Here is a 13,224-nt window from a genome sequence, read left to right as displayed (position 1 = left end):
CAAGTTAAAAAGAGTCATGTCTATAATGAGAAGCATTTCCTATGTAAAGAAACCGTTATATTTTCTAAAGATGTTGTGTTCCAAGTAATAGATCACATCTGTAGGTGCTTGATTTTAAAGGCAGCAATAGTTTCTGTTTCATCAGAAAATCAGGCTGGGCAGTGGTGGCGCACGCCTGTAATCCCAGCACTCTGGAGGCAGAGGCAGGCGAATTTCTGAGTTCAAGGCCAGCCTGGTCTACAAAGTGAGTTCCAGGACAGCCAGGGCTACACAGAGAAACTCTGTCGGGGGTGGGGGGGACGGCCTGGGGGGGGGGAAGAAAAAGAAAATCAGTAAATGGGCAGTTGACACTAGAGGATAGAGTTGTAGCTGGATGTTATAAAACCCTTAGCTTGCTGGAGTGAAAATAGAATAACTGTCGGGTGTGTATCCTTTTAGATCTATGGTTACTTTATGTGTTTGGATGTTTTGCCTGCATGCATGTCCATCACATGTGAGCAGTGCCTGCAGAACCCAGAAGCGCACATTCGATGCCCAGTCAGTAGAATTACAGATGGTCATGAACTGCTGTGTGGGTGCTGGGAATCGAACCTGGGTCCTTGGCAGGAGCAATGAACGCTTCTAACTCTGAGCCACTCCAAAACTCCTGGGTTTTGTTTTTGGGGTTTTTTTTTTTTTTTTTTTTTTTTTTTGGTTTTTTTGGATTTGGTTTTTTCGAGACAGGGTTTCTCTGTGTAACCCTAGCTGTCCTGGAACTCACTCTGTAGACCAGGCTGGCCTCGAACGCAGAAATCCGCCTGCCTCTGCCTCCCAGAGTGCTGGATTTACAGGCATACACAACCACCGCCCAGCTCTGGGTTTTGTTTTTAATGTTTCTTTTACTGTTGGACTCTAGCTCTCGGACCAGAGGAGAAAATACAAAGTTAGAAACCCCCAGGAGGCCATGCTGGGGAACCTCAGGATGTCTTTTCTCCTACAACAGCTTAGACACCTGTCCCCCGATGGGCTCTCCACGTCAGCCAGGGAGTCAGAGTGAGAGGGGGGGAAGTAACTTTATTTACTTATAAATAACAGGGTCTTATTAGGTAGCTTAGGTTGGCCTTAAATCTCTGTGTAGGCCAGGCTGGCCCCAATCTCCAAGCAGTCCTCCTGCCTTCATCCCAACGTGCACGTGCTTCCGTGCCCAGGTGGTATCATCATCATCATCTTCATCATCATCATCACCATTGTTATTTAAGGCAGGATCCTCTTATTATTCCAGGCTTGCCTCTGACTTAAGATTGTCCTGTCAGAATCTCCGATGTTGAGGTTGTGTGTTCAGCTATGCCTCGCCTCAAAAGGGTTTACTACATGAGTTTAATCTTTTTTTTTTTACTTTTTAAATATTTATGACTGTATGTCTCTGTGTGTGTGTGTGTATGTGTGTGTGTGTGTACCATGGCATGCATGTGGAGGTCAGAGGACAACTTCAGGGAATTGCTTCTCTCTTTCTACCATCTGGAGGTCCCACAGATCAGACTCAGAGTGGCAGTCCAGCAGCAGATGTGTTTCTCTGTGGAGACGTCTTGCCAGCGTAGCTTCATTTTATGTCTTTGTTTAATGTAGTGCTAGTGACCATGGCCACATACAGCTAAGGTAAGTGCTCCACAGCGTGTATGCTTAATGGTCGTAACTGCTCAGGAGGCTGAGGCGAGGGAGGAGGTCTAGGCTACCCTGGTAAACATGGCAGCCCGTCTCTAAAAGGAATAAAAATGAGGTTATGAGTGTAACTCAGTGTGGAGCACTGTAGAATGTTAAGTAAGTATCGTCATGTGCGTTTATATGTAGCCATAGTAATGAAATTATAATCTTCTAAGGCAATAAACACATTTAAGACTTCTAATTTTATTTATTGTACCTCTGTCACTCTTAGTAAAAGAAATTTGTGAGTTCAGGTCCTGACAAACGGAGGGTGAAACCTCTAGGGTGACACAAGAAAGCGCATTGTCCCAGTGCCATTTTCTACTGACATTCCTAAAATTGCTCATGTTTATAAAAGCCACGAACTAGGTTGGTACCTGAGGCCAGACAAGCCACCCGCCTGCAGTGCTGGCCCAGAGGGGCGCTCGGACTGTGCCGCTGTTGTCTCTGGGGTTCATGTTCAACTTAAGGAAATGGAAAAAAAAGCGAGTGAACTGTGTAATCCTGAGAATTGTGTGAACGGGGAACGGACTGTACGTCATGCAGCAGGAGCGGGTACAGCGTGTTTCTTCTGACAGTCTGACACCTTGGCAGGTTGGCGACCAGCAGTCCGCCATGTTTGGAGAGTGCTGCTTCGAGACAGGAGATGTGAAGTTAACCATGGGAACAGGAACATTTTTGGATATCAATACTGGAAAAAGCCCTCAGCATGTTAATGGAGGTAAATAATCTTGTTAGATAAAATTACATTCATATTTGTGATGCATACCAATACCAAGTCCCCATTTCATGTTAAGGCTCTTCTTTCATATATTCTACTATTAGAGATAATAATCCCCCATTTCCTTTAAATTAATTAATTTAAAAAATTAAATTAGCATTAAAAGTAAAGATGTTGCCAGATGGTGGTGGCGCACACCTTTAATCCTAGCACTCAGGAGGAGGCAGAGGCAGGCACGTCCCCTTGAGCTAGAGGCCGGCCTGTTCTACAGAGCAAGTTGTAGGGCTATACAGAAAAATGTCTTTGGAAAACCCAAACCAAAATCCCCAAACCTAATGCTACTAATACAACAAATTAACAGATGGATTAGGCTATTTTGGTCAGCTTTCCAAATATTTATTGCATATTATATTTGTTTAATATTTACTATTAGAGTCTACATCTCTCTTTTCCTCATTTATTTATTTTGGTGTGCTGCACTGTAGAATGTTAAGTAAGTATCGTCATGGGAATCAAACTGCTGGGGATCAAACCCAGGGCACCCTGTTAACTGCTAGGCAAATATTGATTGCCTTGATCTAAAACCCTAATTTATTCTCTCTGGGCATTAGAAACTTTGGGGGAGTAGTACTTGCCAACTAGTGATCGATACATATTTAGGGCCTTTTGGTTTTTTGAGAGCAAGTTTCCTTTGGTGCCAACTGGCCTTGAACCTGCTCTATAGACAAAGAAACCCTGGAACTGCTGGTTGCCCAGGGCCGGGCCCAGGCTTTGACGCCATGCCTGGCTTCTATGGCAGCAGTGGAACACAAGGATTCATGAGTGCTGGGCAGGCACTCAGCCAACTGAGCTTTGTCTCTATAGCCCTGGTTGTCCCGGAACTAGCTCCATAGACCAGGCTAGCCTTGAACTCACAGAGAGCCACCTGCATTCGCCTTCTGAGTGCTGGGATCAGAGGTGTGCACCACCACTGCCTGGCATCCCCAGCAGTTTCAAACATGCATTTAAAATCCATGCTGTCTTCGCTCTGCAGCCTTGTCTTTTTCTCCTAGGTGGAAGGGTCAGATCTAGAAAAAGGGATGACCGTATTCCACTGTCCTGACTTAGGGCTCTGCTTAGGGACTACAAGTGAACACAGCAGTGTGGTTAGTGGTTAGTGCTCTGGCTGTGTAGCCTTTACTTTGCAATTAAAATACCTATCGCCTGTTTCTGGAGATATGATGTACCTGTAGCTATTAAAAGCTAACAGCTCAGAGGTAGAGCATCTACCTAGAATGCACCAGGTCCTTGGTCCAGGTCCTAGTGTCCCACATCGAGACCAGCTATCTAACAGCAAAATGAACAAGAGCAATAATGCTCTTCTTGTCTGCTGCCATAGATGTGACATCCTAGATTGTCTTTGAAAATGTTAAATTGAGAACTCTGCTAACATTTTATGGATTGGCATATCATATTACTGCAAGAAACATTTGTTTTTCCACACAGTGCAAAAGTTCTTTAAAATGCATGCATCTTTCTTTTCTTTTTTATTAGTTATTTTATTTATTTACACTTCAAATGTTGTCCCTCTTCCCGGTTTTTCTTTTCTAATTCCATTTTGTTTGGAGTACATTTTAAATGTAGTTTTTTCATTTAGTAAAAGTTGTCTAATAAAAAAAAAAGCAAGAAGGGAAACAGAGAGCCACTCTTTACACATATGCACATCCTGTGCGTGCTATGCATGCTGTGCGTGCTGGGCTCTTTGGAGTTCCGTTATGAGTTAACTCGGTCATGCAGCCACTCTCTAGGGTGGGCCTCTCTTCACTTTCAGAAAGGAAGGTGGAAGGTCCAGGAAGATCTCACCTAGGGAGGGCTGGGATTTGAACCCCCCCAGGACTAATCACTTTGTGGTTATTCATCTGTGTGGTTGTTGCCGCACTGAGTTCTGTATTTTCTATATGACTTACATTGTTCATTTGTTTATTTACTTTCTAAGGCTTTTACCCACTAATTGGATGGAAGATTGGGCAAGAACTTGTATGTTTAGCTGAAGGCAATGCAGGAGACACGGGAACAGCTATAATATGGGCTCAGAAATTAGGTAAGTCACCTTTAAACAAAAGCTACAGGCTGGACTTGAATTCAGATTTGCATATGGTTTTAAATCAGTAGCCAAAGAACGGACCATTCAAATGAGACATTAAGATAAAAATAATATGAACTTGGAGAATATAGAATATTCTTTTAAAAAATATAGGGTTGGTAAAGTTGAGTATTAGGAGTAGGAATCATTAAGAAAGAAAGAAGGAAAGACAGAGAGACAGGCAGAGAGAGTGAGAGAAAGAGAACGAATAAGCTATAGTTATACACACTTTTAATCCTAGCACTTGGGAAGCAGAGTTTGACGTCTCCTGAATTGCATAACAGGTTCGAGACTAGCATGACATACATAGTAAGATCTAGTCTCGAAAGAAAGGAAGGAGGGGTAGAAAGGTAAAGTTAAGTGTACAGAACACCAGAATGTATAGGAATAGCTAGGCTACAAGCAAAATACAAGGACAAAGGGATAAGAAGCATTAGTACTAGCCAGGGTTAGTGGTGCACACTAATCCCAGCACTTGGAAGGCAGAGGGAGGTGGACCTCTGTGAGTTCAAGCCCATCCTGGTCTAGAGTGAGCTCCAAAACAGCCAGGACTACATAGTGAGCCCTGGCCTTGAAAAACAAACAAGCAAACAAACTGAGCCATTAGTAGCAGAAAGCAAGAAGATTAGTAAACTGACAAGAAAGGAATCAGTGTGGAGGTAAACACCTCTAAGTCCAGCACTGCGGGCAAAGGCAGGAGCATAGACTTAAGTTTGAATCTAGACCCATTTACACAGCAAGCTCCAGGCCAGCCAGAGCTGTCGTGTGAGACTTTGTTTCCAAACAAAACAAAACCCAGAAAAGCCCAAACAAAGAAAAGCAAGAACAGATGGCAGGGTGGAAGTGTGACAGACCAGAGGTCGATCCCCAGACCTACTGGTAGGAGAGAACCATCTTCCACAAGTTATCCTCTGACCTCCACGCATGGGGCCACACATGAGTACATGCCCACAAAATCAGAATATATGTTTTAAAAAAAAGTAAAGATGGCAGAACGGTGGAGGCAGAGAGGTTGAGATCATTCCCTCCCAATCGTATAATTCAGTGAGAGGCCTTCAGAACCTGATTACAGCTTTCCCGGAATGTAAGCAGCTTGCTTGCCAGTGAGGAGAGTCCTCACTAACTCCTACTTGTCTTCCTCCTCCTGGTGGAAGCTGCTGCCCGCACTCCATTTCTGTCTGGATTGGCTTATTCTGGACAGTTCATAGTCGTGATCATGTGATAAGTAGTCTAGTAAATGACATCGTTCACAGGAAGGTTTTCATGGTTTACTCGTGTTTGGGTTTGTAGCAGTACTTACTGATTTCATTGATGAATAATACTTCACCATATGAAAACCCCATGGTTTACCTGTCCATCAGCTGGTGAGCATTTCAGGTAGTTTTGTCTTTGAGAATTTTTATTATGTTTTTATTTAGTGTGTGTGTTCATTCCATGGTGCAGTGGAGGCTATTTGTAGGAGTCATTTCTCTCTTTGTTTGTTTGTTTGTTTTATTGTATAGCCTTGGCTGGCCTGGGTCCTCCTGGGTAGACCAGGTTGACCCTTAGTTCACAGAGATCTACCTGCTTCACAAACCTCCAGGATCAAAGGCATTCAGACCAAACGTGGCTATGATTTTCTTGTGTGCATTTATTTATTTTATTTATTTGTTTTTGAGACAAGGCTTCTCTGTATAGCCTGGCTGTCCTGGAACTCACTTTGTAGCTCAGGCTGGCCCTGAACTCAGATTGCCTGCCACTGCCTCCCAAGTGCTGGATTAAAATTGACTTGCTGGCATTTCACCCATCGAACCATTCCTTCTGTAGCTCAGGAGAGTGCCCCCACCCATCTGCTCACAATATCCTGTCATCTCTGCTCTCACTGAAGTTCTTTGGGTTCCATATTTTCCTCATTTCCCTTCAAGTCTAGCTGGATTGCAAAGTTAAGTTTATGAATAAAAACTAAATAAGAAAAAAAAAAAGATTATGCCTCTACCACCCAGCTCCTGGACCATGCTTTTTTAAAAAAATTTTTTTAAATAATCTTTTTTTTTGTTTTTTGTTTTTTGGATTTGGTTTTTTCGAGACAGGGTTTCTCTGTATAGCCCTGGCTGTCCTGGAACTCACTCTGTAGACCAGGCTGGCCTTGAACTCAGAAATCCGCCTGCCTCTGTCTCCCAGAATGCTGGGATTACAGGCGTGCACCACCACTGCCCGGCAGGACCATGCTTTTTAAAATCACATTTTATCTATATTGTGTGTGTATGTAGGGAAGAAATGGAGGTCAGAGGACAATCCAAGGGAGCTGGGGCTCAACTGCACTCTGTCTGTCCGTCCATCCATCCCTCTGTCCATCTCTCTCCCTCCCCATCTCTCTCCCTCCCCCTTTTCCCTCCCTCCCTCTTTCCCCCTCTCCCTCCCTCTTTTCTTCTCCCTCCCTCTCTCCATCTCCTTCCCTCCCTCCTTCCCTCTTTCCCTCTCCCCCTCCCTCTTCCTCTTCCCTCTCCCCCTCCCTCCCTCTCCCTCTCTCTCTCCTGCCTCCCCGCCCCCTCCTTCCCCTCCCCCCTCCACCACACAGGTCCTGGGGATCAAACTGAGGTTGGTTGTTAGGCTCAGAAGCAGGTGATTTTCTTTACCCTCTGAGGCCTCCCCCATCCCTGAGGAATCAGATCTCACTAATAGCATAATGGTCCTGAGTATTGAACTCAGGTCTTTAAAGCTTGCTGACAGGTGATTTTTTACGCACTGAGTCATGCCAGACTCTGTTTCTGTCTTTTGGCCACTATGAATAACAATAAGCCTGTATAAGTCATATTTTGCACACAAAATGCAAAATTTATAGCTGCCTTAGTCTGCTTTCTATTGCTGTAATAAAACACTGTGGGAAGGAAAGGCTGCGATTGGCTTTCACATCCCAGGTCACAGTCCACTGAGGGAGCCCAAGGCGGGAAATGAGGCAGAGACCGCGGAGGAATGCTGCTTACTAACTTGCTCCTCATCGCCTATTCAGCCTGGGTTGCTATACGACTGAGGACAGTCTCTGGCCAGAGCGGCACCACCACTTATTTGCTCAATAAGGTTCCTCTTTCCAGACAACTCTAACTTATATCAGGTTGACAAAGAACAACCACCAGGACAGTACCAGGCTATTTAAGATGAACGTGATTATCATTCATGAAAGTATGGTGTGGGCTGTGACTTTATACTTTACTGATTTGAATTAAACTGATTTATTTAAAGAAAAAGATAGTTGTGCTGGCAGAAAACACTGTCTCGGGGGGGGGGGGGGGAGTGCCAAGTGATGTGTTTTCCCTTTATTCCCCTTCCCTGGCACCAAACTCTTGGCCTTGCACGGGCTGGGCACGGAACCACGTTCCCACCCACCCGACCGCCTCTGTGAGCCTGCACTGCGTTATGAACATCTTGTGTGGAGATTGGCTGAGGCCATGGGAAGAGAACGGAGAGGGAGAGTGACCCCAGCTGGAGCAGATTGTCGTTTTTGAGAAAGTGGAGGACAGTCTGTTCAAGGAGCAGGGTGCGGGGCCAGAAGGACTTTATAGGGCAGAAAAGGGAACTTTTGTGGTGGAAAATTACATCTGCAAATCTATTCTTTGTAGACGCAGGGCCAGGGCAGATTTTTTTTTTCTTTTCTGATGTTCTTATCTTTGTCCTTGTCAGAGACTCCTAACTTCCTGCAGATGTTTTCACTATGCTTCTGGCTTTTTTTCTGTTTTTTTTTTTTTTTTGGTCGGGCAGGGGTTTCTCAGCTCCTCTGAGGAGCCTCTTTGTTTTAGATCATTAACCCGTACTTACAGTTAATTATCAAGAAAAAAAGTTCATTGCAGCGCTCGGTATCACTAAAGTCCCTTCTTAAGTGCGGTTGGTTCCTTTAACACCCTGCCACGTCATGTCCCGAGAAGGGCTAGTGAGGTGGCTTGGGGGGGGGAGGCCCCCCCATTGCCAGGCCTGATGTATCCTGCATATCCTGGAACCTGTGTGATAGAAGCAGAGACCTGAGTCACGCAGAATGCCCTTTGACCCCCCACTGGGCACCAGCCACACTCCTGTCCCTACTCCCAATGAATAAACTCCATTTCCTCAAATACCAAACTGAAGGGACAGATGGCTGCCTGTGGTGCTGCGTATTAGCATCCAAAGCACAAGCCTCTGGGCTCCCTGGGTGTGCACAGACTCCAGGCTCCTCAGTGTGCACAGACTCCGGGCTCCTCAGTGTGCACAGACTCTGGGCTCCTCAGTGGGCACCGATTCCGGCATGGGTCCACATTTCAAAGCCCATGCTCGCTCCTTGCCCTCTCACCTTCTCCCGTGTTAACGTCCGAGCTTATGGGCTTCCGTCCCCTCAGCTGCTCAGTCCCCTTCTAACCCTGCTATTTCAGCTGTGCTCTCTCCCTCTCCCCTCCCTGTCCTCCCCTGCTCTCTCCACTCTCCCTGCTCTGCTCTCCCCTTGCTCTCTCTCCATGTCCTTCCCATTCTTGCTTCTCTCACCACAGGTCCAGACTACTGACCACGGTCCATCTACTTCTTTATCTCCATGCTCTGGACAATTCCAGATGCTTCTAGAAGGCTATTGTCCTACATCCACAATAAAACCTCTCCCCTGCCATAGAAAAAGAGTCTGGAACTAGAGACATGGTCTGTGGGTAAGACACTAGCTGCAAGGTTAAAATGTATTTTTGAAGTTTTACAAAACTTGGTAGTGCACGCCTTTAATTCCAGCACTTGGGAGGCAGGGGCAGGTGGATCTCTCTGACAGTTCGAGGCCACCCTACTCTACTGTACTGTACTCCAGGGGTACATGGAGAAATTCTGCGTAAAAATAAAAACAAAACAAAAAACCCACCACCACCAAAACCCTTCTAGATGATCAGAAATAAAAATAATATAGTTAATATAGTTTGCATATTTCTTCTCTTTTTAGTTAATGCTTTTCAGTTTTACCCCAATAGAGATAGGAAGAAAAACTCCCAAATACTGAATTTCACATTCATTAAATTCCAAGTTCCATATGACACCACATTCATTGTCTGCTACAGAGTGTTTGCTGCTCAGCTGGGCTGGGGCTGTTCCTGGCGATTCTCACAGAGAGAAATCTCTCACAGAGAGCTGACCTTGAAAGGTCCTGGGACTACATGTTCTGCTTGGAGACAAGCCCTGCCTGAGGCCTGCACCGCCTCTGTGCAGAAAATGCAACAATTGTTTCAACTTGGAAGCGGTACCTTTCGGTTTCAGCCCCTCTGTAGCTAGTTCTTGCTTTGGTTGCCTGAAATCTACAAAAAAATAAACATTTATTCGATTATACCCCTCTCTGAGAATGTCAGAGTAAATTGGAAAACAAACAAACCCTAAATTGTATTCTGGAAACAGGCTTGTCAGACTGAGTAGCCCCACCCTTCCCTAGGCTGTAACCCGCCAACGAGCCTAACTGCCTCCTCCTGCCTTCTACTACTCTCAGATAGGGAAAGCTCAGATCCGGTGATGAAGGTCTTCCAAGTTGCACACGCACGCACACAGACGTGCACACACCCGTGCTGCCTTGGCAGGATGATCCCCCACAGCTTCTGGGCTAGCCAGGGCTACACAGAGACCCCGTTATCTATCTTTTATTTCGTTTGTTTCTTCCTTTTCACAGTTCTCCACAAGCCTTTCTGGACTCTCTGCTTTGCTACCCGGCCACCCCCACTTCAGCATCTTCATTATCTCAGTCTTAGGAACATTTCACATCTGTAAACTGTGATTCAGTTGCAAGTGAGTGGTCAGGATGTGCCTGGAGCTGCATGTTGGTTGGCACAGGTGGTGACCCTCCTGCCCTCTTGGAAGCCCCAGTCTCCAAGAAAGACTGGCGTTAACTTCTGGAATGCTAATGAGGGTGCAGTGGTGCCTGTCTTTAGGCACTGCTACCAAACAAAGGAGAAGTCTCCTTTACCCTAGAAGTTCTTCGAGGTTAGCCCAGGTAACATAGCAGTACCTCGTCCTGAGAAAGTACATACCCACCATCACACCAGCTCCCCAGAGGACTCAGCACCCTGTGCTACATCCATAATGAGCACCAGGCCTGACAACCGGAGCGCCTGACTAGACCCCGTCTGTGACAACAATAGGAAAGTAAACAGAAGAACTGGGGATATTACAGTGTTAGAGTACCCCAAGCATGTTTAAAGGCTCTGAGGTTGATCTTCTGCAATACTTACCTTCATTCCTAATTATTTACAAATATTTATTTTATACATATATATCGCTGCTAACTGCCAAGGAGACACAGCAGCAGAAGTAAGTGACAGTTTTCTACAGGAGGATCAGAAGGCTTCTTTAAAAGCAGTGAGGCTGGCCTGCTCTTAGGAGGCACTGACAGGTCCATCTCTTGAGTTTAAGGCCAGCCTGGTCTACAGAGAGAGTTCTAAGACACAGAAAAGCCACGGCTACACAGAAAAACTCTGTCTCAGAAACAAAGTGGTTAAGCTGGGTGCTGAATAAAGGACTCTGATGGGTCAGGGGAGGAGCCTTTGGTGGAGGAGTGGTCCGCACGCTGAGGGAGGACCAGTGTGGAGGGACAGCAGGGGAAAGTGTACCCGAAAGAATGCAGTGGTGGCTGGTTCTCAGGTCACACTCAGCTGACAAAGGTCAGGGGACATCTTTCTTAATAGGATTCCTTTTAATTGCTAGTTCTGGTTGTGTCTGCCATCCCCAAGCCATCCCCATTAGACTCCTTTGAAAGCACACATTCCAAACTGTTTACTTGAAGTAAATGGCTCCTTCCCAGGAGAGATGAAAGCAGGCCTCATGAGAGGCACTGATTTCTTACACACCTGTGATCTCAGCACATGAGAGGGTGAGGAGGGGTTGTGTGAGTTCCAGGTCAGCCTCTAGGTGGGTCTCTGTTGCGGTGACAAAACATGGACCAAAACCAGCCTGCAGGGTCAGCCGGGCTCACCATCAGATCACAGTCAATCACTGAGGGAAGGCAGCAACCATGGAGGAAAGCTGCTCACTCCGCCCGGTTCCCTCAGCCTACCTGCTGACACAACTCACATGTGCCGGGCCTAAGAAAGGGAGTCTGATGGAGGCTGGTCTCAAATTGAGGTCCCCCAACCCATAATTCTAGATGTGTCAAGTTGACAAAAACTAACTAGCAGAGAGATACGCTTGACTAGAAATAAATAATTAAAAAATGTAACCTTTTTATTTATTTACTTTTTATGTAAATAAATTGTGCCGCTTTGGCTGCTGGAATTTATTATATAGTACAGCCTGTGATTCCCGGGACTACAGTCATGCACCACCATGCTTGGATTGTTTTACTGTTTAAACGTGGAGTATTAGCATGGTTCCCCCAACAGAGTCATGTAAGCAGGTCTGCCAGGAGGAGTTGGCGTGTGTCATTCTTTGTGTCCCTGTGCCTTGTGATAATGACCTCACAACCCCCACCCCACCCCACCCCGCCCCTCAATGGCAGACGTGCACCCAGGCGCCCCTACTCACCGAGTCTCTTTGCTGGGCTCCTTATTTTATAAACTTACATGTCCGTTGGTAACAAATGTTAATGCTCTCCCATTGGAGATTGTGGGTTTTGGTTTGGTTTTTCTTCTGCAGTTTAGTGGTACTGGCTACAGAATTCTGGAACAATAGTCTTTTTTTTTTTTTCTCTTTCTTTCTTTCTTTCTTTCTTTTTTTTTTTTTTTTTTTTTGGTTTTTTTTCAAGACAGGATTTCTCGGTTTCTCTGTGTAGCCCTGGCAGTCCTGGAACTCACTTTGTAGACCAGGCTGACCTTAAACTCAGAAATCTGCCTGCCTCTGCCTCCCTAATAGTCTTTTTTCTTTTGTAATTTAAATGATGTGATTCTGGGCTGGAGGCAGAGCAGCTGCCTGGCCCCAGACCCTGGGTTTAACTCCCCAAACTGCAAAAATAGATAGATAGATAGATAGATAGATGGGATGGATGGGTGGGTAGGTGGATGGATGGGTGGGTAGGTGGATGGATGGGTGGGTGGGTGGATGGATGGATGGGTAGGTGGATGCAAATAAAAGATAAAATGTGCCATTGTTCTGTTACCTTTTGGCTTCAGAGTTTCTGGTGAGAAACGCCCAGGCCACCATCACTGAAATGTTTGTTCCTCCATATGTAGCTTGGCTGTGGTCTGTTTGTTTTTTGTCTTTTGATACAGGATCCCATGTACACCAGGCTGTCCTAGAACTGCCTAGGTAGCGGAGGACGATCTTGAACTTCATTTTTTGTTGTTGTTGGTTTTGTTGTTGTTGTTGTTGTTGTTGTTTTGAGACAGGGTTTCTCTGTGTAGCCCTGGCTATCCTGGAACTCACTCTGTAGATCAGGCTGGCCTTGAACTCAGAAATCTGCCGGCCTCTGCCTTCCAAGTGCTGGGATTTCAAGCCTGCACCACCATGCCTGGATAATGGGGTGCTGGGGAGAGAGATCAGGGCTTCCGGAGTGCTAGCCAAGCAAGCTTCCAGCTGAGCCACATCTGTGGCCTTCCAATCTTGTTTTTCCTTTACCTTTAGTTTTTGGGTTTTAGCTCTGTTCTGGCGAATCTAAGCATATATTTTTGCTGAGATTCTTTCTTGTTTGCTCCTCCCTCCCTCCCTCCCTCCCTTCCTCCTTCCCTCCCTCCCCCCCTCCTTCCTGAGGCAGGTCTCAATCTGTAGCTCAGCTTCCAGCATTCTTTCCATCACCACCTCTCTGCTGCTGAGA

The 13,224-nt window shown here is 45.8% G+C and overlaps 1 protein-coding gene across 1 annotated transcript in view; it reads left to right on the top strand.

The window, feature by feature from the left end:
* Gk5 (glycerol kinase 5) overlaps nt 1–13,224 on the top strand; it is a 66,235-nt gene that overhangs the window by 31,043 nt on the left and 21,968 nt on the right. Inside the window, exons 10-11 of the mRNA XM_052187621.1 lie at nt 2,275–2,401; nt 4,377–4,481. Coding sequence (XP_052043581.1) covers nt 2,275–2,401; nt 4,377–4,481 — 232 coding nt within the window. The remainder of the gene's footprint in view (nt 1–2,274; nt 2,402–4,376; nt 4,482–13,224) is intronic.

Source organism: Apodemus sylvaticus, chromosome 7 (genome assembly GCF_947179515.1).
Source record: "Apodemus sylvaticus chromosome 7, mApoSyl1.1, whole genome shotgun sequence".
Taxonomy (NCBI): domain Eukaryota; kingdom Metazoa; phylum Chordata; class Mammalia; order Rodentia; family Muridae; genus Apodemus; species Apodemus sylvaticus.
The sequence above is the reverse complement of the archived record's forward strand: the minus strand, read 5'-3'. Positions and strand labels throughout refer to the sequence as shown.